The following is a 25,817-nucleotide window of genomic DNA, read 5'->3' on the forward strand; positions in this document are numbered from 1 at the left end:
CTAAGTTTGTATCCACATAGAATATATAAAATTTCTTCATATATAAACGGCAAACAAGGAAATTAGAATGTGTATAGGTATAGACATCTTGAGTTTTGTCTAAATTACAATTTATTTCTCCATCCAAACACCATTTTTTTAAAAACATTTGTTTGTAATTTTTAAAGTATAGTTTTAAAGTATATTAGCCTCTCCGCATGCGCTTCTGCGCCTGCGAGAGACTTTTTTAAAATTTTTTAAAATTTATTTTAGAATTTAAAAAAATAATGGGTAGTTGTGTTCCATAAAAATAGGATCCATTATCTTATTTTTCTTTTTTTTTTAATTTTTTTAATATGAAAAATTGTGAATTTACCATATTATCCTCATTTAATTAATAATTTCAATTTTTAATGTTTGCATTAACCAAGTGCATTTTTTGGTATTTTGAATGTTTCACCATTCTCTGCCTTTTGTTTGATATATATAGATGAAAATTTCAAATAAACCACATTGCATTTGATTGGACTTTTGACAAAATTCATAAATAGAACAAAATATGTTCGTTTATGAAATTGGAGATGCAGGCCAAGTTGTTAGAATCATCAAAAGTGACCAAATTAGTGCATTTGGACATATTGGATTGAATTTTATGTTGATGAAAACAAAAAAAGTGATAGTAATTAGTAGGAAAAATTGTATTATTATACTTGCTTCTTAGCACATGAATCAGTTACAAGCATTGTAGTTTTCATGTTTTTCGGGGTGATGAAAAACCTCAGGACCTTCCTTCTCACTCGGAAATCACATGTATCAAATTTACAACTTGTTCCATGCTCGCCCATGTTCCATGAAGAACTATTGCGTTTGTTCCAGTGATTTCTGAATAAGCATTTTGCAGATGTTACAAAGCTTCTGTTGGTGCAATCATGCACTGCAAACATTGAACTCTCCAGAAGAACTCAGCAATAACTCAACTGGTGTGCTGGAAAAATGCTTATGCATGCAGAAATAGGCAAAGCTGCATAGCATATTTGATTAATTCCTGAATATAATCCTACATCTCGAGCCCAAAAGATATCGTAATTCGTAGTAATATACGATTGAGTTTTAGTTCTTCATGCCTTATGCAGAATTTTCAGGGTGGTGACAACTATTGCTATATTTAACATTGACTCTACAAAAAGTACACATATCTTGTCATGAAGAGCTGCTCAGCTCTTTGTAGTGGTCTTTTGGTTAACTTTGCCTAGCTGAACTCCCACGTCAGAACCAGTGCCAGAGCTGGAGGCATCGATGCTTGCCTTCCTTCTCTTAGCTTTTTTAGCCCAACCAACGAGTCCCAAGCGTATGTCTTCGTCAAATATCGCTTTCTTGAAATTGCTTCCCATCTTCATCGCATTGCAGAAACAGAACTATGTTAGCATATAGAGAAGAATATGATGGAGAACTAGGACCAAAAAAAAAAAACATGAACAAAGAATGGGAAACTTAAATGATAATCCCCAAGACAGAGGTTTTCTTCTGAAACCGATAGACCCCTTTTAGTTGAACTCAAACCCTCTTTGAGTCTTCCTCGAAAGGGCTTCGAGCACTTTGAGCAAGGGGAGTTTTTGTCCATCAGTTACAAATTTTGACCAAATTTAAGCATTTCTTTGAAGGTGGCGAAATTTGCCAACTCCCCCACTCCCCAAAATAGAAGGTAATATGTAGTTTAAAACTCAACACACCTGTGTCACAATGGCATAAAGTGGAAGTGTACTGTAACTACAGAGCACCTGAATGAACACCCTAAAAGAACATGAAAAGGAGAGAGGCATCAGCAGTAAGACAAGTTAAAAACCTGATGTGGTTTGAAGGGCTTTCTAACCATAAGTTCATTAGAATGAAGGAACAAAGGTTTCTGGTTTTTTACCCAATAACAATCCTGGGGATAATGTACTTCACTTTTCCCATTATGCAAGAGGTAAAACCATATTGAACCTGCAAAGTTGTATAATCAGATTAAAGATTATGTCAATCTCTCAATACCCAATTTGAGTTTTACTCATACGGTACGTAGTGGATCAAAGAATCAGCATACCCATATCCAGAAAAAAAATGCCATCTCGAAAGCATTTTGGAAAAGGATGAAATGGATCAAGAAGAGAACAAATTTGGGCTTGCCAAACCAAAAGTGTTCGTCTGATGGTTGAACTATTAGTTCCCCTTCTATGGCTATATGTTTCTCAGCAACCTCATGAGCCAACTGGGTGATTACATGCTGCAGCTTGGTGCCGACAGCAAGAAGAAGCTGGAGAAAGAAAATAAGAAAAGATGGAGTACATGAAAAGAAACTGAAAATATAATGAGCAATGATACAGAAACTAGATTTTCTTTTTTCATGAGACATAACTCAAATGACATGGTGACTGAAATGTAATGAAAAAGTTATTCTGCTTATACACTGCTTAACAAACGACGTGGCACTAGTGAAGTAAGTACTTGAATTTAGAGTGTATAAGAATTTTCAGCTCAGCATTTCCTTTGCAAGCTCTCTCAATTTTACTTGAATTTTATTTAGTTCTTTGTGAGACCGTATCGTATCTAGATACTTTATAGCTGAAATCTGCCCCAACTGAGTAGCTGACACAATTAGCAGGTAATTGTTTCATCCAACTCACAATGAAATCAAGCCAACTCTTTTAAACATAATAAGAACAAGATATATCCAAAGATTAAAATTCATATTTTCCTGTTTTTTGTCTTGAAAGTGGCCACCATCTCATATATGGTTTCATCATGCATTCTGTTTAGCTATGAAATCAAATGGAAAAGTGTCAAATACATAAACAAAGACAGAAGAAATGGTTTGGGGTTGAAAAATTATCTCAAGTTTATTTGTTCGGAGATAGTTCTGGACTTCATTTTTAGCTTTTCTTGTAAAGAAGAAATCAATGGTACTAGGTCTAGCCTTAACTTCATCTTTCATGTCACAAAGAAATTGATCAACAATGCAACACTGAATCAAGAGGTGAACCAGTTGTCACAATAACAAAGACCAAAATGAGCCACGGTTTAACATGCAATCCTATTGACATGAGAGAATGCAAGTGTCAAGCCCAAAGAACCTCCAAGCAACCCTCTTTTTTTCCAAACACTTGATATGAGCAAGTAAAATCAGCTTCAGCTTTCAATAGTCAATATCTAATGGAAATTAAGACCGATCGAATTGAATTATATAGATACCAATGCTCTGGATTTAGAGTGGCATCGTTTCACTGAAGTATGATAAGTGGAGAGTGAAATGAATGCTGATTTTGCAAGCAAAGCAGATTAAATGCAATAAAATGCAAATGTGAATTGGTCACAAAATCTGATAGCAAGGTTATGTTAAGATTACTAACAAAGAAAGGAACGAATGCAATCCAGAAGTATGCGTGCCAGCCTGCGCAAGAAAAAGAGAAGAATGTCATTGTTTATAGTGATAGTGTTTTTCATGAAAGTGGGCAAAGCAATCTATGCCATAACTGCAAAACTGCCTGGAAAATGTCTAACAGAACACCACATATATGTTAAAAAAATTTCTCCATAACTGCAAAACTGGTTTGTTCAAAACAAGAATCATACCATCAACATTCATAAGCATGAAGAGGACCACAAATATCCACAGATACCAACTGCAGCCAAGGAAACCATATGGTGAATCAATACGAATCATAACCAAAAAGGACAGATTGGCCAAAGCATTAAAGTGTGTGGAAATCTGCCCAATGAGTACACAAAGAAATTCAATATTGCAAAAAATACATCAGATATAACTTGCCTGATACCAACGACTCTTTTAAAATCATCTTCAAGGGCGCGAACCATGTACGTGTGAAAATTAAACTTGGGGTTACCCTTGCAATGAGTCTGCAGTATAAATAATAAACACAAAAAGTAAAAATAAAAGTTCAGGCTAGGAGCCAATTGAGAACATACTGAAAACTTGGAATATGCAAGAGTTCCCTCAACCTCTTGTTAGCTGCCTTACCGTGATGAAACCCAGTCGCAAAGTCAAGTAGTCTGATCTGGTCACCGATCTAAAAAACTGATTGAGAAAAGAATGCTGGACATAGGAGGAAGAACAAACAAAACAAAACAAAAAAGATTAATTAGCATTGCAGTTCATTCCACTTGGAAAAAAGAAGAAGAACCATCCCGCTTTTAAACCAATATGAGGTTTAACTTCTTAATTGTCTTAACAGGTCCTATCCCAGAAATTTATATGATCAGTTCAAAACAATAATAACTTTTGTTTCTTTCCTTTTCTTAAAAATATACAGACATGCATAATCTCAAAACATGGAATCATATAAAAGTAAAAGAATGCACTAAACTCAGGCATAACTTTATCATCTTTCAGCTCGAGTCTATAGTTAAAAATTATATGTAGATAGATTCCATTGAAGAGTAACTTACTAGCCAACCCATCAGACGATAATTTTTACCAATACCCCAAAAATGGTCCTTGACAAAATCATGCTCCTGGACATGGGTGATCTTTACTTGAACTGCACCAACACAATTCACAAATTGGAAAATATACAAGCAACAATAAACAGCCAAAGCATTTCCAAATGAGAAAGTAGTTCTGCAGTCAGCCAGAAAGCTTAAAGATGATAAAGTTGTACACTAGACGTTCTACCAGCGGTCGCAATCTCATTGTAACAAATACAAAAAAGAAACATAGAAAGAATGCATACCTTCATCTGCCTCATTAATCTCTTTTGAATGTTCATCCTCCCACTTTTTCCATTGATGTATCTAAAGCATGATAAGGATGTTACTAAAATCGTATCTAAAACACTAACAGTAAAAAGTAAAAGTAAAGGTTTAAGAAGCATATTAGATGTTCTCATGCTCACCTTTAACCCTCCGAAAACAATAGTGAGAGCACAGAAGGTCACATGGACAATGGCTAGGACAAAGATAAAGATGTGCAGGTGGTGGAATGCCTCAACTGATAACAGAGGTACCTTGTGCTGTGGGGGGAAAATGAAAATAGTTACACCACTTAATTTGATACATCTGTGCAGATACATTGAAATTGAAACATTACAAAATCATTGGATTCCAAAACAACATAAAGATTCATTCATGGGATACTCAATGAGGTCCTCTGGTGCTGTTAAATTTTGAAACTTATGTCTAACAATCTGTCTTGTAGTTTTATCTCTCTTTTGGCGTAAACAGAATTGTATCTTTATCAATTATACACTAATCTATCATAAGGTCTAACCTCCATGAAAAATTTACACAGAAAAAATGTCTTCAAGAAAGATAGATCATTGTTCACCAAAAAAATAAAATAATTTGTTAATTTGTTCTTAACTGCTCACTTGCTTTAAATGATGATCAAGAGCATACATTTTCAAATCAAACCAAATCCCCTCCAGTTTAATTTGAAGGTGTTCAATTTAGCTCAAATGAGTTTTGGTTTTGATCCATATTCCTTGATTCTACAATTGAAAACCCTTTCAATCTAAACCAAAGAGGCTTCGATTTCACAACGAAAACCTCTTCGAACTCAACCAAAGGGGCTTCGATTTAGTATGCAAGTTTGCGAACCTGATACATTCTAGGCACTTACTACATATCAAACAAATAGGAAATAAACCGTCTCAAACCGGATACCAATCTACAGCACCTGATGCATTAGCTGTACATGTACCAGCTACTGTAAATTGATCAGTACCCGGTACTAGTCAATCATTCCACATCAAAACTTTCATGAGAACACAAAAAGAGGAAAATGGACAAGTGGGTTTTGATTGAGATTACCTTTTTGCCACAGTACCCCTGTTGAGCCTCACCACCAGCAGCAAGAAGCCTCCTGGTATACCCAGCAATGCCCCCAAACAAGGAGGTGGAAAAATGGGCAACATCCTCATTTGTTTGATCATTATGATCGAGACTGCATGGCAGCCACTTGTCCATAATCTCAGGCTTCACACAGATTTTGGTGATCCTGTTTTGGAAAACAGTGAGGAGGAGAGAGATGAAGCCCAGCAACATAAGCTCTTCTTTAACCTTGAGCAAGGCCTCATACAGAGGCTTCTGCTTCTTCCTCTTCAAGTACTTGCCTCCCGAATGTAGGGCCCGCTCGGCAGCGAGAGAAATGCCAACGATCACAGTGCAAACCACAGCCACAACCCATGTTGGTGTGAACTCTAGAGTTGGACCTTCACCACCTCCAGCCATTTTCTTCTTGGATTATTTTTTTCTTCCCTTCTCTCTTCTTCTTCTTCTACTGGTTTCTGCTGAGTCTCCTCCCCTGCTTTTCACATTCAGTGCTTTTTATGACTTGATGTGTTGGGTTTAAATATTTGCATATACACAGAAATTCATATGGTAATAATAAGAATCCGCGTTATAATCTCTGAAAAAAATTCATTTTAATTTGAGCTTATCCAGCAGGTGGGTCTATTGCATGTGCTATGTCCTTAAAAATGCCATGATTAATCTAACCGCGTTGCATTCAAATGAGGCAAGAAACTGTTTCTTTCTTTTTTTTGGTTGCTTGATGGCAAAGAAAGGCAAAAGATTGATTACGTATAATTTCATGGGATTTAAAAGGATTAAATGGTAAATCCCATAAAAAAATTAGGCACTAATTGAACTTTGTTATAGTCATTGGTGGTATTTTGAGACTTAATATGTAGATTAATTTCCTAAAAGGCTGAGGAAATTAATTAAAAAACAACCAAAAAAAATACTAACATTATTGTAGAATCGAGTGTAAAGCATTAGCAGAAAATATTGATAGAATTGCACAATGAACTCAACAATCTACTCTGCTACATGATCTCTAATTTTCTACGTGTGCTAAATCAGAGGAGATATCGTTTCAATCATTTCATGACATTAATAAGTCAGGAAATGATCTCACTAAATCATGGATTTAAAGGTGCTATTGAAATACATTAATACAAGAAGTAATTATTGTGTGGTATTGAAATATAATCACGTGGTATAATCATTTTGCATATTATAATGTGACCGTATTGCAATATCATATTATAGTTTTTTCTAATATAATAACACATCTTCCAATAAAATAGAAGCTGAATACCCGCTAAACAAAATGACTATTGACAATATTATTTCCTTAATCAATAGAAAATAATTTATTTTATTTTTTTTCTGTCAATGAAGACCCAAAAGTCATTCATAAGAATGACTTGAGCCACATTTCCTTTAGTTGCCTAGAATCATCGAAGCACGTTGAACGCGTGGAAGACTTGATTATTAGTTCTCCTTTTAGAAAGCATTTCTAAGCCGTATATTGTGGTGAAGATTGGGACACAGTTGTCCTTAGTCACTGACATAAAAGTCATAAAATTCAAGACAATCATGCCACAAAAGTTTTGCAAGCCATCACAGTATGACTGGCTGATGCAAGTGTGAGTTCCACAATACATCAACAACTTACAGTCATCCACGCGACGCGACCATGAACGATTGTTCTTAGAATCACTTCAATCAACATCAGTATATGCATAACCATGTTTTCTTAAACTCAGAAGTCAAAAATGGTACTTGGAAGTAGGCAGTGGACAATGGGCAATGCTTTATGTTTTCTTCTGGCTCATTTGTTTATTAATTTTATGAAGTTCTATGCTGATTTGTATGGAGAGGTCACGTTTTCATGTCTTGTTTTATTAAAATAAGAAAACAAAACGATAATAACTCTCTAAGTATGCTTTCCTTGACTTAACATTATCTGATTATAGCCTAAGCTTGCTACATCCTTATATTATAAATCCAAAAGCTACCTGAACTGTCACCTCATGTCACATGTTCTTATGAAAAGAAAACAATACACTGCACCCATAAGAGTTTATGTTATGATAAAATAAATAAATGGAACTATTATTTTGCACATGAAAATATACATTCTTTTCTGCCAGTGGAGTTGAAACAATTGGTAATGTTCATACGTATACAAAAAATTACACAATTGCAATTGTTCCCCTAAGAAAGGTCCTGGGTTCGAGTCCTAGCATCCGTGTAGTGTGTGTGAGTTTAATATACTATTGCCTCTCTCAATAGGAATCCTAAAAAAAAGTATAATGCAATACTAAGCTGGGAAAAGTTTATAAATTAATGCTTTCGAAGGTTACTCATCATGGAGAAGATCTATTCACATCTACCCTCTATTTAAAAATAAAATAAAATTGTGATACATATGCATGGGTATCTCATTCATTCGAACATTGTGATTAAACAATTTCTCTACACCTTTGGATTAATTGTTGTTTTCTTTGCTGAGTTTACAGCTTCTTGTTGTGAAAGGAAAAAAAAATATGCATATACATTAACAGATAATTTATTGAACAATATATACGAAGCATAGAAATGCTATAACAAGAGAAAAGGGATTAGTGTAACCTGGTTTCTGGCTTGTGAAACCAAGAGAGGGATCAAAATCCGCTCACAAGCAAGGCACAGCTTGATCGTCGTTGTTCTTAAAGCCGTAGCCGCCTCCTATACGAATGTTAGAATGGCCTACGTCTTTAAAAACAACCCCTACTCTACAAAAAAATTTGATCCGCTATGCACGCCATCCTTCTTTTTTTCTGTTTTGGTCTCAACCATCCTTCTATTTATACTCCAGAAAACAAACATTCCCATTTTCTCTCCAACAGCAGGAATTTTTATTTTTACTTTTGGTTTACCGTGCTAGCTGAGGCAAAAAAGTATGGAAATTTTTTTCTTCTTCTTTGGGTTAAGGAAATATAACTCTTAATTTTTGTGATGAACATGGAAGTTATTCTCGTTTGGATGAAGGAATTGAAAATTACATAGAATTCTAAAATGAAGAAATTTATAGGGGTGTATTCAATTAAGATTTTAAAAGAGTTAAATGGAGTTATAAAGTTTATAGAGTTCATTGTAGTTCAATTGATTTGTATCAACTCCACATAGAGTTTGATTGAATTCCTAGATTGATTTTGATGGTGTTTGTTAGAGTTTTATCGTAGATTTTAAAAGAGTTGATTAGAGTTCTAAAATATTTTTTTTCTATTTTTTCTATTTTTTGAGCTGTTTATCGTTTTTCTAGATTTTCGAAAGAAAAAAGTACCTTTACAAAAACATTTTGTAAAGAATTTCCAAATCAATACATCCAAAGAAAATTAAAAAAAGGACATCTAATTTGTTCAAATGTGCAGTAATTTCATGACAAAAAAAAATGATAAGTAAACTATAATTCTAAATGCATAAAAACGAATAAGTATTTGTTTCATTGCTCATCTTTGACTCCCATCATTCATAGCATCTCTCCACATATCTGAAGATATCGCAACCCTCCATTGGTTAGCATTCTCGCGTTGTTGTTCTTGGGTTTGAAAAACTTGGTCATAATTATTTCCCTCAGTTTCTGGTGATGACGACGACGCTGAATGCTCGTTGTTTTCTTCAATAGGAAATTCATCAGAACGACACTCCTTACAGAGAAAATTGTTCAACCCTGCACAAGCTAAGACCAACTCTGCTTGTGTCTCATATGGAAATGGAGGGGCAGACTTAAAAATTGTGAATCGTGATTTAAATATACCGAATATTCTCTCTATTATGTTTCTTAAGGAAGCATGTCTAAGATTGAACAACTCAGCTGCATTTTCAGGATCACGACCTTGACCGGCAAAATCCTGAAGATGATATCGAACACCTCGAAGTGGAGCTAAAAATTGACGCCGATTTGGGAATCCACAATCCACTAAGAAATATTTACCTGAATATACGACACAAATCCAATTAATATTTACAATACAACCTAATATAGACATAAATAAATAAATATATACATGGTGGCACTTTAAGTCCGTTCCTCCTTGATAAAGAATCATTTAACACTTTGGAATCATGAGCTGAACCCTCCCATCCGCTAAGAACGTATATGAATTAAAGATTTCAGTATTCGGATTTATGTATGCCAAATTTTGTAAATGACACAATTTTGTAAAGAATAATGCTACTCTTACCACATTCTCATACCACCTTGTCTGGCAGATGAGGTGGACAACCACATCAATTAAAATTAATTTAATCTTTTCTTTTCTTTTATGATTTATTGACATTTTTTAATTGATATGGCTGTTCACTTCATCTGCCACATAAGGTGGTCTAGAAATGTGGTATACAAATGTGTCACTATAGAAATTGTGAAATGACGCCTATTTTGGTGGAAATTAAACTCAGGAATTTGATGTCCAAATTTCCACGATTTTTTCCACGCATCATTTAATAAATTCCACGCTTAAGTTGCCAAATAAGGGAATTGTCAATTTCTCCTATTAAAGTCATAACTTTTAGCTAAATTATAAGTTATTATCACTCATACAAACGGAGGGAGTTATAGATTTTTGCATTTTCATTGAATATAGTACATGCAACTGGAAAATTTATGTTCAAAATTTCAGTTATAACTTATATCAATGTGCCAACGGGGTCTAACCCAGTGGAAAATGGTTTTGACTTGTAAGCCAGTGGTCTTAGGTTTGAACCCGATAACACCTTCGTAGTGTGTGTGAGAAACCCCCGAAAACTTATATCCATGTACATATGTACGTACACATGTATACACCCATGCACTAAGGCATGTACATAACTATCCGTATATGTACATTAGAAAAAGATGACCAGCTAACCCTGCGGATAAATTTGGTTGGTGTACCATTTTTCTCGCAAAAGCTTAAGTTGGTAGGTTTTTTTTTTTTTTTGGGTCAAAGTGGACTTTCATACATAAGTAAGGATTACAAACAAAGCCCAACAAAGTGTTGTGTTTATACAGCTGCACCAAAATGGATTCAGTTGCATCCTCAACTTGTGATACTCGCAAGTGCACGAACCGTTGGTAGTTTAGCGTATGTAAGTGCGAGGTCGATTCCACAGGGATTGGTGATTGAATGATCCAATTTAGTTTCCCTACACAAAACAGAAATGAAAAAGAAAGGAAATAAATACAACAAGAAAAAAAGAAATAACTCAAGCAAATAAGTTCCCAAGTTCAATTAGATTAATGGATTGATTCTAGCTAAAGTATGATTAAGCCATGGTGTGTGGTCATAACCTTGTGTTCCTAATTCCCTAATTTGATCATTTGTTGTCTAACCTAAAATTAAGCATTAGGAACCCATTAAGCATAGAAGAACATTTTAAACAACCAAGTATGTATCTAATCCCTGTTGTCGAATGTCCATACATACTCTTCCTATTCATAGTTCAATTCGAATTAAAGCATGGTGTATACTCTTAATTCAAACCAAGATAGCTAACATGCAAGCCTAAATGGTGATCAATCATTCAAACTAGCATATTAACTTATAAGCATAATGAATAAGAACAAAAACCATAATTGAAACTTGGAAACTAATTCAACTTGAAAACTTAAGAAAAGAATTTACATAATGAAAAGTAGAGTGGAACTAAGAAAACTTGAAGGAAAATTTAGTAAAAACATTATTGTTACAACAATTGACAACTTGAAAGGAAACTAAGAGAATTTGAGGGAGAGAAGGGAAGGGAGCTCTAGAGAAGTGTTTGAGAGCTCCCCCCCTTGGGGTGTGTTTACAAGCTTAGAGAACTTCCCTATTTATAGGCCTAGGGGAAGTGAAAATCTGAATTCAATATGGCTAATGCATACAACACTTGTTTTATAAAATCTGAAATGGTTGATGCACTTGTATTAGAAAATCTAAATTGGGTGATGCACTTGTATTAGAAAATCTAAATTGGGTGATGCACTTCACCAATAGATCCCACCAGCAGCCCTAGCTCATCTTCATGTCACCATGACCAAGCTTCCAACCAGAAATGATAGCTCATACCTAGCTCACCATGACCAAGCATCCAACCAGCACATGCTGAGGTCAGCATGACCAGCAACTTCAAGGGCTTACAACTTGGGCTTATCTTAATCAAATTAAGACTTTAAGCACTCAAACTTGAAGTTCAGAATGTCTTCTTTCCAGCCATATATCATTTGGGCCAATCCAAGGTCGGAGGAGGAAGTTAAGGCCAAAACAAATTGCTAACTCATTTTGCGCGCTGATAAGATCCATCCTGAGCATGGTTCTGTGTTTGCTAGGTAACGGACTCCAGATTTATCCAATGGGGCTGAATTTTGGATATGTTATAGTACACACCAATTGGAACAACTTTCATGAAGAATGTGGCCTCATTCGAGCTATGTAGGTTGTTGAAACAAAGCTTGCAATATGACCTACGGAACTGGACTGGCAGGGGGCTGTAGCCAAAATGAGTTTGTCTTTAAGCTCTTCATCCATTCATCCAAATTAGGCCTTAACATGCTTGAATTGCATGAATTATGCTCTCTAAAGCCATCATTATTACCTAAAGCTCAATGAACTGAAAGATAAACACAAAAAGGATTAAAAGCACAAGTTTAACTCAAAAACATAACCAAATCATAAGCTAGAAGGGTACAAAATGATATACAATTATGAACCGATCACAAAGCAAACATCAAATGGCCCAGAACAAACAAAACCCTAGCAACTAAAACAAAACAACAGAGAGCAGCCCCCATCATCCTTGCAACTAGAGAAGCAGCAAGCAGACAACAACCAACCAGTGCCAAAACAAAACAACAAACTTCCACACCAACACAACAAACAACAACCCCAAAACCACTGGAACAAAGCCTTAAAATTGGAAAAACGTAAAACCAAGAAAACCCCAATAGCGAACTCCACTGCGACACACTTCGCAACCATCGAACCCAAACTCATATCCAAGGGAACATCAGCCATGCATCAGACAAAACTGAAGGCCAAAACCAGCCCAAAGCCAGCAAAACCAACAAGAACCAATTTGTGGAAGGTGGTGGTGCGAGCACCTGAGTTGAAACTCTACCATTCTTCCAAATAAGACGCGAACATGCGTGTAGAGGATGAATAGCTGCAAGCTTGGATTGAGGTGGGAACAAGTGAGGAAGGAGAGGAGTAGAGCAAGTGATATGGGTGACAGTGGGGGGGATCTGGGGGATGAAGACCAAGGGGGTGAAAGAGGATGAAAAAACAATAAAAAGGTTGGAGATTGATGTGAGATCTAGGGTTAAAAGGGGTTGGAGAGGAAGGAGAAAACAAAAACAACATAACTGAAAGGGCATAAATCCCTGAACTACTGAGACAAAGCTTAGAGAAACACCCATTAAGGGTGGGAAATTGCCACCGACTCTCAAAACTAGGAGAGAAGCAGAGCACAAGCGAGACAAGGTGATATTCGAGGGCTGAAATAGTTAAGTTGGTAGGTTGAGAATGAGAAGTTTACAAATGTTTCAAGGATGTATGACATCTGTTGTTGAGTCTAATGAATTTAAAGAGAAACTTTAATTCATAATTTGGTGTAAGCTTGCCATAATTTTCCTACAAATCAACAAGTGAATTGATCAGTGTCTCCAATTTTATATTTTCGAGCTATTTAATTAACGTATAAAGAGATGATAGCTGCAGCTCATTCCTGAGCATTGCTCACGTACAATTCGGCCGAGTCTAAGCCCACCATGAGAGCCCACGTGGAAGCCACAAGTTGGAGAGGTCCAAAGTCTTTGTCCATTTAGGGAAACTCTCACCTTATAGAGAAATTTATAATAAACATAGTTTCTAGCACTACTTTTGAATAAATTTAAGGGTTCTTCGATCTAAGTCCAAAATCTCTAGGCGCGATTAGGGTTTTTTTTTCGGTCGAGAAAGATGATAATTCCATAAAATTGAAATGGGGAGGCCATAGAATTACAAAATAAGGCAACCTAGTAAGGAAGCTCAAAGGAACTGTAATATCAAATGAACAAGAACAACGAGATTGTCCCAGATGGTGAAATCGACAGCTAAAGAAAAATGAAAATTACAAAACTAAATGCAATAAAAAAAACTGCACAAAACCAAATTTAAAAAAACAATAGAAAAACATAACCACACCATAGATCTGCCATCATAGCCAGTAACTCTCAAAACAGCCCAAAGGCAAAAGAATTGGAACCATGGAACATGAAGGAGGTGGTGCAGGCACCCGAGCTGTAGCCAGTGGTGGAGGCACATGGAGACCAGTGCAGTCACTGGCCCCCACTGAAATTTTATTTATAAAAAAAATAGTACTAGTATACATAGTCTAGCTGAAGCAGATTTTAGAAGTCATATGGGCCAAAGAAGATTTCAGCCTAAGAATTTAAGCCATAGTGGCGTGATCCAGCAAGCAGCCAAAGTACAACGTGGGCCCTATTAACAGCCAAATATCCTAAAATCATACATACCCATTCCTAAAAGGATTAGAACTATTATTATTATTATATATTGTCTTCTTGTATAAATCAATAAACCTAAGTCTTTTTCTCTTTTCTTAGGTTAGAAACACAACCAGACCAGCCAGTTGATTGTGAGTTTTTCTTCTTCTCAAATTCTAATTATATTATCAAGTTTTTTTCTTTTTTAATTTCTATTGATTTTAATGGGTCTTTCAATTTATGTGTAGATTACCAAAGAGAAAAGGCTTTGGAGATATTTGGTAAATCGCTATTCAACTCCAAGTATGTATTTGTCCATCCCTTGTAATTTTTCTTGCGTAGTATGTAGTTATTTATGCAATTGTGAACTTGTGTTGGTGAAATTTTAATTTTAATTTATAAATGTCTATATATATGATTTTCTATTGGTTTGATTAATATATTGTTTTGAATTGAATGCTCAATTTGGTTCGGTTTATAAGTTTGAGAAGATGTTCATAATTGTTTCAATTTAAATTTAGTTCATATATGTGTTTCAGTTATGGAAAGATTTTTCAAAAGAAAATCAAAGTCTGAGTTAGTGGAGTCATCACCTACAAAGAGTCAAAAGAAAAATGATAGTAGTTCAAACCAAACTACGGAAGTTAACTTGAAAAATTTGCCAGCTGATCCCGAATTACGTAATCAAATATTGAGTTACCATCCAAATGTTCGAGACCAAGTTCGAAGAACTTATCTCCAAAAAGGTCCTTGTCAACCTCGAGGGCATAATTTTCCTTACAAAAATTTTGGAGCAAAGCAAAGATGATTTAATCCTAGTTGGTTTAGTGAGTTTCCTACTTGGTTAGAGTACAGCATAGAAAAAGATGCTGCCTTTTGTCTATGTTGTTATCTCTTTAAACCTGATATTGGAGAGTAATCTAGTGGTGAATCTTTTGTTGGTGTTGGATTTTCGAATTGGAAGAAAAAAGATAGACTACAAATTTATGTTGGAGGACCGAATAATGCCCATAATAAAGCTTGGAGAAGTTGTGAGGTCTTATTAAACCAAAAACAGCATATTGAAACAATTCTCTCAAAACACTCAAACCAAGATCGAATTGATTATCGAACTCGTTTAGGTGCATCAGTTGGTGTTAGCAGGATACTTTTACAACAAGGGCTTCCATTTCGTGGGCATGATGAATCTGAAAATTCAACGAATCAAGGGAATTTTCTTGCATTTTTACGATGGCTATGTCGTTTCAATGATGATATAAAAGCTGTCATGATAAAAAATGCTCCTGAAAATATAAAGTTGACATCACTTGATATCCAGAAGGACATTTCAAGTGCTATTTCAACTGAAATTATCAATGCAATCATCAGAGATATTGGTGATTCATTATTTGCAATTCTTGTTGATGACAAAGGAGCAGATGACAATTGTGCTACGTTATGTGGATAAAGGTCGAGTAATTGAACGTTTTGTAGGTATTGTGCATGTTACATATACTAAATCTTCCTCACTCAAGTTAGCCGTTGATGATTTCTTTTCGAGACATGGATTAAGCATCTCTAGATTGCGAGGGCAAGGTTATGATGGCGCAAGTAATATGAGAGGTGAGTTTAGTGGTCTTAAAACACTTATTCTAAATGAGAATGACTCTGCCTTTTATGTTCATTGTTTTGCTCATCAACTTCAACTAGCTCTGGTAGCTGTGGCAAAGAAACATTCAGAAATTGCAGATTTTATTTACTATGGTTTCTAATGTGGTGAATGTTGTGGGTGCATCCGCTAAGCGTCGTGATATGCTGAGAGAAAAGCATGCTGATGCAATTTTTGAAGCACTCAATAATAATGAGCTCTTAAGTGGGCAAGGCCTGAATCAAGAAACTAATCTTAAGCGGTCTAGTGATACACGATGGAGCTCTCATTATAATTGTTTAATCAGTTTGGAAAACATGTTCTCGTCTGTGATAGATGTGCTTAAGACTGTAAGAACAGATGGATCAGGTTACGAACAAAAATTTGAAGCAAAGGTTCTATTGACTATTATGCAATCATTCAACTTCATTTTTGGTCTACACTTGATGAAAAGAATTTTGGGAATCACAAACGACTTGTCTCAGGCATTACAAAAGAAAGATCAAGATATTGTGAATGCCATGGACTTGGTCAAAATATGTAAAGGAAGATTGCAAAGCATGAGAGATAATGGTTGGGATTCTTTACTTGATCAAGTTTCTTTCTTTTGTGGCAAGTATCATATTGAAATTCCTAAAATGGATGATATTTTTTCCAGTGGAGGGAGACCAAAACGTAAAGCTCAGCCTATCACAAACTTACATCATTATCGTGTTGATTTATTCGTTGATGTCATTGACATTCAACTCCGAGAGTTAAATGATCGGTTCAATGAGAAGAATACTGAATTACTTTTTTGTATGGCATGCTTGAGTCCAAGTAATTCATTCTCTGCTTTTGATAAAGCAAAGTTGATGTGACTTGCCCAATTTTATCCAAGAGATTTTTCTGAGCATGACCTCAAATTACTCGAAGATCAACTTGAGAATTACATTTGGGACGTGAGCTCTAACAATGAATTTACAGAATTGAAAGGGATTACTGATCTTGCGCAAAAGATGGTTGAGACAAATAAAGATCAGATCTATCCTTTAGTGTACTTGCTTTTGACACTAGCACTAATCCTACCTGTTGCGACCGCAAGTATAGAGCGAGTATTTTCTACTATGAATATTGTGAAGAATCGGTTACGCAATCGAATGGGGGATTTGTGGATGAATGATTGCTTGGTTGCATATATTGAGAAAGACATTTTTAATAGTATAGATGACGAGGTTGTTATGCAACGATTTCAAAATATGAAAACTCGTCGAGGACAATTATGATTGTAATGAATAGACAATATAGACAATATGATTTTTGATGTTTTGATGTCTTATGAGTTCGAAGTATTATTATTTATATTTTGTGAAAGGCCCCCAGACACATGAAATCCTGGCTTCGTCACTGGCTGTAGAATTACGGCGACTTTACACACCTTCCAAGATGTAAGCGAGACATCGCGTTTTGGATTGGCCGTTGTATCTAGGAGGTGAAACCAGATCGAAAGGGAAGTAGGATGATTTGGGTGATGACCATCAACAACCCGAGAAAGCCCATCTTCACTGGAATTCAGATTTGGATCTTAGATTGTGTAGGAAATTATTTGCTACATAAATTGACAGATTTTTGATAGATTTGGTGGACGGTGGGTGTGAGCGTGGGGGTAGGGGCTGCTCATGGTCCAGATTTGGGGTCGAGTGTGTTGAGAAGATTTAGGGGTGGACTGTGATTGAAAGAAATCGAAAGGTGCTCCTGAACCAAAAGACCTTCTAGTAGAATTTGGTGAATCTAATAGTAGAGGTTCAAAAATTAGATTTATGTTCTTGGGTTGAGTTATTGATAACGGAGAAACATCAATTTCTATGGTTCTTGGTTGTGGATGGTTCAATGCTCCCAATCAACAAGATAAGCCCTCCCAAGCGAAACAAAATTGTATACATCCATAATGATGGAATGGCACTGAAGATCCAGTTGATGATATAGAATGGCACTGTAGTTTCATTCTTGAAAACTTAGCAATTTATTGAAAAAGAAAAAAAAATGTTGAGTGGAGATATTATAATTGTGGAGGAAATAATGGTATTGTTGAGGCCCAAAAATCGAGAAATTATACAATAGTACGGTAGTACCATGTGGCAATTGACACATGGTACTACGCTCCACTAAGCTTGCGACATGTGGATGCAATAAATTTCTCTCTAACAACGTTTGTTTCTCCAAAACCTCCGTCTCTTCCTTCTCTCTTTCTACCCTCAGATCCCATTTTCTGGAAACTTAAAACTACTCTAAATTTCAGTCGGCAGTTTACCCATGAACACATCGCATGTGCAGATCAAGTTTAGAGCATCCATTACCTGTCAAAGATTATGAGAGAGAATAACAAAATTTCCAAGAGGCTCATTAATTAGAGATCTATGAAGAAATTGAAGAACTTTGGCCGACAAATCCATTACCCACAATCTTTTTTGGTCTATCACACCATCATTTCAAGCAAATTCATTATTCAACGAAGACCCATCAAAGATCATGGGTTGATCATGGTTGATTTCTAAAATAAAATAAAAATTATGGGTTGAAAAACACCTTCCCTTGGAGAAAGAACATAAAAAAATCCATCAATTTTGGCAATTTTCAGTGAGAGTTTGCTTTAAATAAATCAACCAATAAAAAAAGTAATCTTGGCTTCTTGTATCATGTAACTCCATTGTTTTGCATCGGAGCTTTACACAGATTTTTAATTTGCATTTTCTTCTTCTTCTTCTTATTATTCTCTTTTATGGTAGGCACCTTCAAACTTTTTTTTGTCAAAGTCGGCGCCTTCAAACTTGAGTTCAGTCTCTAGGAAAAATAACAAAGAAACGAAGGATTAGAGAAGGCAAACATTGTCACGGAGAAATTTATTACCATCCACGTGTCGCAAGCTCAATGGAACGTAATACCACATGTCAATTGCCACGTGGTACTATCGTACTATTGTATAATTTCTCCCAAAAATCCAAGGGCTAGGCCCAGCACAAATAATTAATCGCAAAAGAAGCCCGATTGGGACATAAAGAGAAATTGTAGGACGCATCCACATAAGCCATGGGTCATGTGTCACGCCAAGCAAGCATGCGCAAAAGGCCCACAAATGCACCGACTTTATAAATTCACGCTTACCAACCTATCTGATTCTATTTGGTCCGATCATGGCTTATTATGGCACAATAAAACTCAAGCACAAGCACAATAAATAAACACGCAATGCCATGTAAAGGACCGCCACTCTAATACCAAGCCATGCTACAAGCTTAAGTGGGCCCAAGCCACGTAATTACCCGGGGTTTGTTGAGTAGGTTGTGGTATGGACGGGAACAAGCGATCACATGGCCCATTGAGGGTTTAGGGAATGAAAGTTTTAAGCCACTTGGGAGCATTAAAACTCAAGCCCGTCCCTCGGGCCCAAACACGTGAGTTAGCATGAGAGAGGGAGAAATAAATTAATCCAATGCCGTAGGAGAATATCTAGCCTGCTGCAACATTAAGACAAACCCATATCAGTAAAAAGCCCAAAATAAAACAAATAGGCTATTTACAACAACTTGACGAAAATCCATTGGATGCTGGAAGTAGGATGCCAACAACCCAGTACTGTACACAAAGCCCAGCCCAGCACTTTGTAAAAAATCTGGCATCATGTTCCACCCCTGTTAGAATTCCAAGATGGTCAGCGAGGAGCCATAGCAGGGACCAAAGGAAATCCACATATGTGAGGAGAGTACCCCTTGGACAAATGAATCTACCCATTCTCTTTTCCTCTGTAAGCTCCATTTTGAAAACCAAGAAAGAAAACAGGTGGCGCCTCACCCCCATGGGGAGGTCCAGCCGCTCAAAAACCTTGGAACCCCAAAGAACCTATGACCCATACACTCTTGTTGAAGAAATTTCACCAAAAGAGAGTGAATAGAAAGAAGCAAAGGAAAAGTGTGAATGGGGGATAGGTATAATTAGGGTTCTGGGCGCCTATTAAAGGGAGCTTCCTCTACCCAGAAAATCACCATTCCATAGCACGACCAAGCTTTGTCAAGCAAACTGGAATTTACTCTAGACACCTCATCTTTTATTTCCATCGTTTTCTCTCTCTTTCTGAGATAGAAATCCTCCTAATTTTCCTTTTTCCACTCTGAACCTTTTCCTTCTGAAAGAAATTCATGTTTTGATCTCTCTCTCTCTCTCTCTCTCTCTCAAATTGCTAAACTTGTGAAGGCTTATTTCCCATGCCACAAGCTCCTCAAGCCAAGTCACTAATCAATTTGTTACGTTCCTCTGGTTGTTGGTGAAAAGAACCCAAAAGTATTTTTTAAGGCTTCAGCAAGTCTTTCACAACTCTTTTGGGAGTCTGGTTCTTAAACTCAGGCATTGGGGAAATTTTGTGATCGTCTTTCTCTTACAGCAGTCCAAGCCCATTCGTCAGGCTGCTGGAACAAAAAGACCCCTACAGGTGTTAAAGGAATCAAATGATTGAGTGTCCATGTCAGTCTATATGATTTTTCAAGCTCATAGAGTCCGATCAACTATTATCCGACGGAGCACCAAACACAGTATAACTTAATCAGACTATTTATCCGGAAAAGAACCAAACGCCTTATAATATTATAGATAAACAGTCATTACTCTCTGAAACAAATTAATACTATCCGACAGAAATTAATCTTTCTGCCCCATTTATCATTTTTGTAATAAATAATAATAGCTGTAGATTGCATCTTCATCCGCCCCTACAAATTTAAACCAATATGGGAAGAATTTCCATCCTAAATTTCAAACCGCTCCATAATTGATATTTAATATATGTATATTAAAACTAAAAATTATTTTTTTTCAATATTCAATAGCATAATGTAAAAGATTCCAATTGAGTATTACGAAAAAAATTAATAAACATCAAATTTTATTGATGATTAAACATAATTTACACAAGTATTGGGGTTAACTTTTAAATTTGCCATCCTCGAATTTGGAGACAAAAGATACTGCAAGAACACAAAAAAAGAACGTTAGAGAAAATATTGAGGAAGAACAAGAAATAAATGTTGATAAAAGAAAGAATAGCGGCGGTTTTGGGCACGGGTTAGGGTTGTTGAGGAAATATTAGATTTGGGGTTTTGGAGGTGTGCGGGTGGTTGTGTTTCAATATGCTGTAGCGCCTTTTATTATTATTATTATTTTATATATATTTTATTTTATGTCCTGACCCAAAACGGCGTCGTTTTGGACAGGTAATTTTAAAAAAATGCATAGGACAAAACGACGTCATTTTTCTTAGGCTTTAAAATAATTAAAAAAACATCCCATGGCTGCAAGGGAAAACCAGTGACCTCCAAGCTAAACTCAGGGCTGCCATGGGGTCGTCCGACCCCATTGACCCCATGATGGCTCCGCCACTGTTTTAAGGTCTTATATATTTTATTATTGAGTGGTGATTTGCCCACTCCAATTTTAGAGAAAGCGACCAAATTTGTAAGAAATGAGAGATGAAATGAGTGTGAATTTTTTTTTTTGGAAGAAATTTGAAGATATTTATAAACATATTTTAGGTTTTTAAAGAAAAAAAGAAAAAAAAAGAAGCCCAACGGCTATGTTTGGAAATGTTCTTGAACTTTCCAAATGTTATGACCCCCCAACGGTTAGAACAAGTTTTTAAATAACATTTTTTAAAAGAAAAAAACCAATTTAAAACATTCCAAAACTTAAAAAAGAAAAAAACCAGTAAAATCAATATGCTCGTTGTTTTCAGTTGCATGAAGTCTTTCCTTGCTCAGACCTACACCTCATTCATCCTCTAATTGGCAGCACATGAACTGGGGTCACCAAAAAAATTTGGCAAATAGGGAAAACCTTTTGTCTCTGAAAATGAGGGAAGAAGAGAGGGAGGAAGAGAAGAGGGGAGAGGGAAGAGGGGAGGAAGGACAGTGGCTTCCTCCCCCTTAAAGTGAAAACGGCTCTAGAAGGGTCTTTTGGGAGAAAGGGGGCTAGGGTTTGGTATTAAGAATAAAAGCATGTATGCAAAAACATATTGATTCTTACTTTAATATAATGCAATAATATTGGAAAAAGAACTTTATTTATGTAAGTACTGTTAAATTACATAACAAACTGGGTCTTAAAATTGCACATATTTTATAACCACATAAATTTCACAGTACTGGACAATATACAAACATTAATTAATAATGGAGAAAATGGACAGTCCTCCAACACATGAAATCACACAAGCTAATAGGTGCGGATACAAATACTGATTAATTGGTCCTCTTAGACACCTGCAGCCGCATTCTCCTCAGAATCTATTTAAACATTACGACAAAAGGAGCGACTACTGATGATTTTCTGGAGACCTGATTTTGACCTCAAGTAGGCGGGCCGCAACTTCTTCACCACCCAGATGAGAAAGCGAATAGTGATCATCACACCGACCATCACCAGCAACCCAATCCAAAGCTTAAAGGATTTTTTGTATATATTCCAAGATGAAGAGAAAAGGTCGCCGAAAGGGACCACCAACAACAGAACCTTTAAGTAGGTAAGCGCCATGAATGTGAGGCTGACGCACATGACCATTGACAAGAGCCAAATACATATCCGATTATGGAGAGGAAATCCGCTAACTAGCAAAAGGGTGACGCTCACAGAAGCAAGGAACGAGATGGAATTGAACCTTATGAAGTCTCGGAAATCAGATCGACAGACGTTGCCTAACACTGCAGTTCCAGCTACACATACCTCCTCTTCGCTGCAAAATTTGTGCGGTTCATTGTCAAGGAAAATGGTAGAGTTCCAGTTATTTTCTTGCCAAACACCACCTGGTGGGTTAACAGCAGCTTGGAAAGTCATGGTTGAGATCACGGTTGCCACAACCATCAAAACGCCACGCGTCTCTTCCAACCATTTGTTGGGATATTTCAAGCGTTTCATCAATTTCTTCCTCCACCCCTTCGCTCCTTTTTTCGGTAATGTCTGAAGTAATCGAATCTTTTTCTTCTTTGCAATTGGATTTGGTGCAGCAGCAGCTGGAGGCGGAGGAGGAGGAGGAGGAGGAGGAGGAGGGACGTGATCATTTTCATTATTAATTTCTGATTTTCTGATTATTCCTGAGTCTGTGAAAATGGGTTGAATTTCCAGGGTGGTGGCACTAAAGTCCTCTCTTGCAATACTACTGTGCTCTAAGACATCTAACATGATCAAAGACATCACATTAACAGCATTCGCTTCTGCTCTTATAACAGCCAAGGAGAGCAGGTAACGTATGGTCTGCACAAGCATGTACACTTTCTGTGTTAATTTGGTGAAAATTATGCTAGTACCATAGAAAAAATAGATATTGTGTGCACATTAACATATTCAGCATGTAAGAGTAATGTATTTCTTTTATTACTTTATTGAAAACACAAATACATTTAATTAAATCATTTTATTCAAAAGTGTAATCGTAATGGGAAAAAAAACACATAAACAACTATTTTTTGGTCGAGCACATAAACAACTATACACACACACACACCATATATATATATATATTCATACCTGAATTTGCCCTAGCATCAAAGCTAACTCCAGGATGGTCATACCAGCATCAGAGCCAGCTTTTGAGTTGAGGAACTCACCATTGTCTCTCACCAGTTGAACCAGAAATTTCAAGCACTCCAACTGGTTATATTTAACACACAAGTGCAAAACAGTTTCTTTTAATCTATTATCAACCCTAACGTAAATGGACTCATGATTTGCATGTGTCAACTCCTTGAGGACCTCAACTTCTCCTCTCATGGCAGCATAGTGAAGAGGGATTCTTCCCTTCTCATCAGGACACAAGCACGCGTCAGGATATGCAAAGAGCAAAGCCTGGACGATCTCTTTGTGCCCCCCAGCAGAAGCCAAGTGCAAAGGTGTGCTTCTAAAGGAGTTCAACGCTTCTGCAAGTTTTGGAATATGAGTGAGAAGGGTTTTGGTAAACTCAAGGTGGCCAAGCAAAGCCGATATATGTAAGGGTGTTTCAGTTTTGGTGGTCAGTACTGGTGCAAGCTTTCTAAGAATATGTGGGTCTTTTTCGATCAATGCGTTTAAGGATTCTACACACCCAGACCATGCTGCCTCGTACACTTCATCTTCACCATGTCTAATGATCTCCATTCTCTCTCTCGCTCTCTCTCTCTCTCTCTCTCTCTCTCTCTCTCTCTCTCTAGTGGAAGAAAGTGAAGTGCTAGAACCGAAAAAGGAGAGTATAATGCTGTGATTGAAGGAAAATAATGACAAAGGAAAAGTGTCGGTGAGGAAATAGACAAAGAGAAAAGGAAGAATATTGGATAGGTAAGGTAGTAAATGTTGACAAATATCCTCATCACAGAAGCAGCAAAACCACACAGAAGAGAGAGCACTAAGTGGTGAGAAAAGAAACGATAAAAAAGAATAGTAATAAGAAAATGGAATATTGGGTTGCAGGCAAAACACCCATCACGTGGAGAAATTTTTATATGTTCCAGTTACATCACGTGGGCAACAGAGGAAATAATGGAGGAAGGCAACAGGTGATAAGAAGCAAACAAAAATAAAGAGAACCCACCAAAAAACAAGACGGGAGTGAAATCCGATCATGGGCCAAAGGTAGAAAGAAATGAGCATAAGGGTAAAAGGGAAGGAGAAAGAGAAATAAATAATAAACACCCAGTGGGAAAGACCAGAGTGAGAGAGATGGAGAGATGGCGTAAGGAGAGAACACAACAAACTCCAGCCATTGGGCATAGACAAACAAAAGAAATAAAATAATCTTTGTATTGCTTAACAACAAATTTATACAAGTAACCAAGCTCAATATTAATTACGAGTAGTAGATGGCAGCAGTTAATCCTACAATAGGCAGCTGGTGCTAGTTTGGGTCGGTGCTAGCTTGATGATAACTGATTACCTACCTGTCTGGTTGTCTTGATGATAACTGATTACCTACCTGTCTAGTACTGTAAAATTTATGTGGTTATAAAATATGTGCAATTTTAAGACCCAGTTCGTTATATAATTTAACACTACTTACATAAATGAAGTTCTTCTTCCAATATTATTGCATTATATTAAAGTAAGAATCAATCTGTTTTGCATGCACGCTTTTCTTAAACTACTCTTTATTATCAATGAAAATGAGAAATCGAACTTAAGACCTCTTCTAACTTTTTACTATATTTTTTAGCTTAAATGGCCGGACCCGGCACGGCCCGTTTATTAAAAGGCCGGCTCGACACGACCCTTTTGACACCTCTAAATATGGTTAATAAAAGAGGAAAATTGGAGAGGTCAAGAAAAACATATTAGGTGGAAAGATATGCATTCCCATTAAGATTTTAAACAAAGGGACGAGAAGTCCGTAATGACTTTTTGAGACGTCAATAATACTTTTATAATCAAACAACACGAACGTAGGACTTGACAATGATATGGCATTTGGCAGTGTATGTGTGGTTCATGTGTGAATTCTTAATTTCCAAATGTACATAAAAGACTTGTTAATCAGTAGGCCATGTTCGGCCTTGTCAATTGATAAAGGAGTTGAAGCCCTCTGCAATTTTCGGATTATGAGCAACAAGGGTTTTGGTAAACTCAAGGTGGCCAAGCAAAGCCGATACACATGCAAGGGCGTTTCAGTTTTAGTGGTTAGTGAAAGTTTGCTAAGAATGAGTGGGTCCTTCTGCTGCATCATACACTTTATCTTCACTTTGTTTAGCGATGATCTCCACAATCTCTCTCTCTCTCTTCTGTATTGTATGAATTGACAAGGCCACATGGCCTACTGATAATGGCGTTCTGAAAATCTGTAAATTAAAGGCAGAAATCACGAATGCTGTCGAACGTCAAATATTTGTCATTGTCAAGCGAGATTAAAGCCAATTACCTATCAACACATGTACACAGGACGGGATCCGCTTTTCCCATTTT

At 36.5% G+C, this 25,817-nt stretch overlaps 3 protein-coding genes and 1 pseudogene across 3 annotated transcripts; 1 reads left to right on the forward strand and 3 right to left on the reverse strand.

The window, feature by feature from the left end:
* Positions 1–662: 662 nt before the first annotated feature.
* On the reverse strand, positions 663–8,541 carry LOC110756047 (MLO-like protein 1). Its single transcript, XM_021957424.2, has 13 exons — positions 8,395–8,541; positions 5,785–6,277; positions 4,869–4,985; positions 4,707–4,767; positions 4,423–4,514; positions 3,995–4,069; positions 3,785–3,873; positions 3,589–3,638; positions 3,366–3,406; positions 2,063–2,272; positions 1,895–1,962; positions 1,710–1,770; positions 663–1,370 (listed from the first exon to the last, which is right to left on the reverse strand). Exons 2-13 carry the CDS (start codon positions 6,202–6,204, stop codon positions 1,194–1,196), a joined length of 1,461 nt encoding a protein of 486 aa, XP_021813116.2. The 5' UTR covers positions 6,205–6,277; positions 8,395–8,541; the 3' UTR covers positions 663–1,193.
* A 713-nt stretch (positions 8,542–9,254) lies between these two features.
* Positions 9,255–9,906, reverse strand: LOC110770969 (uncharacterized; the record flags this gene model as incomplete). The annotated part of the gene is made up of 2 exons (XM_088248625.1): positions 9,255–9,738; positions 9,842–9,906. Coding segments are annotated over 2 exons (549 nt in total), but the record flags the coding sequence as incomplete, so codon positions are not given.
* Positions 9,907–14,789: 4,883 nt separating this feature from the next.
* On the forward strand, positions 14,790–17,140 carry LOC110768262 (uncharacterized; annotated as a pseudogene).
* A 4,801-nt stretch (positions 17,141–21,941) lies between these two features.
* Positions 21,942–24,130, reverse strand: LOC148296782 (uncharacterized). The gene is made up of 2 exons (XM_088247805.1): positions 23,421–24,130; positions 21,942–23,147 (listed from the first exon to the last, which is right to left on the reverse strand). The coding sequence occupies exons 1-2, from the start codon at positions 24,024–24,026 to the stop codon at positions 22,188–22,190; spliced, it is 1,566 nt and encodes a 521-aa protein (XP_088103931.1). The 5' UTR covers positions 24,027–24,130; the 3' UTR covers positions 21,942–22,187.
* Positions 24,131–25,817: the final 1,687 nt, after the last annotated feature.

The sequence above is a fragment of the Prunus avium genome, chromosome 2, assembly GCF_965620075.1.
Source record: "Prunus avium chromosome 2, drPruAviu1.hap1.1, whole genome shotgun sequence".
NCBI classification, from domain to species: domain Eukaryota; kingdom Viridiplantae; phylum Streptophyta; class Magnoliopsida; order Rosales; family Rosaceae; genus Prunus; species Prunus avium.

Excerpts from the sequence above, each read along its gene's own strand:
- LOC148296782 (XM_088247805.1), bottom strand. The coding sequence starts at position 24,026 with ATGGAGATCATTAGACATGGTGAAGATGAAGTGTACGAGGCAGCATGG. Across the intron at positions 23,148-23,420 it reads TGATGCTAGGGCAAATTCAG|ACCATACGTTACCTGCTCTC; the intron begins GTATGAATATAT and ends ATGCTTGTGCAG.
- LOC110756047 (XM_021957424.2), bottom strand. The coding sequence starts at position 6,204 with ATGGCTGGAGGTGGTGAAGGTCCAACTCTAGAGTTCACACCAACATGG. Across the intron at positions 4,070-4,422 it reads ATCGTCTGATGGGTTGGCTA|CATTCTTTTCTCAATCAGTT; the intron begins GTAAGTTACTCT and ends TCCTATGTCCAG. Across the intron at positions 1,371-1,709 it reads TTTATGCCATTGTGACACAG|ATGGGAAGCAATTTCAAGAA; the intron begins GTGTGTTGAGTT and ends AATGCGATGAAG.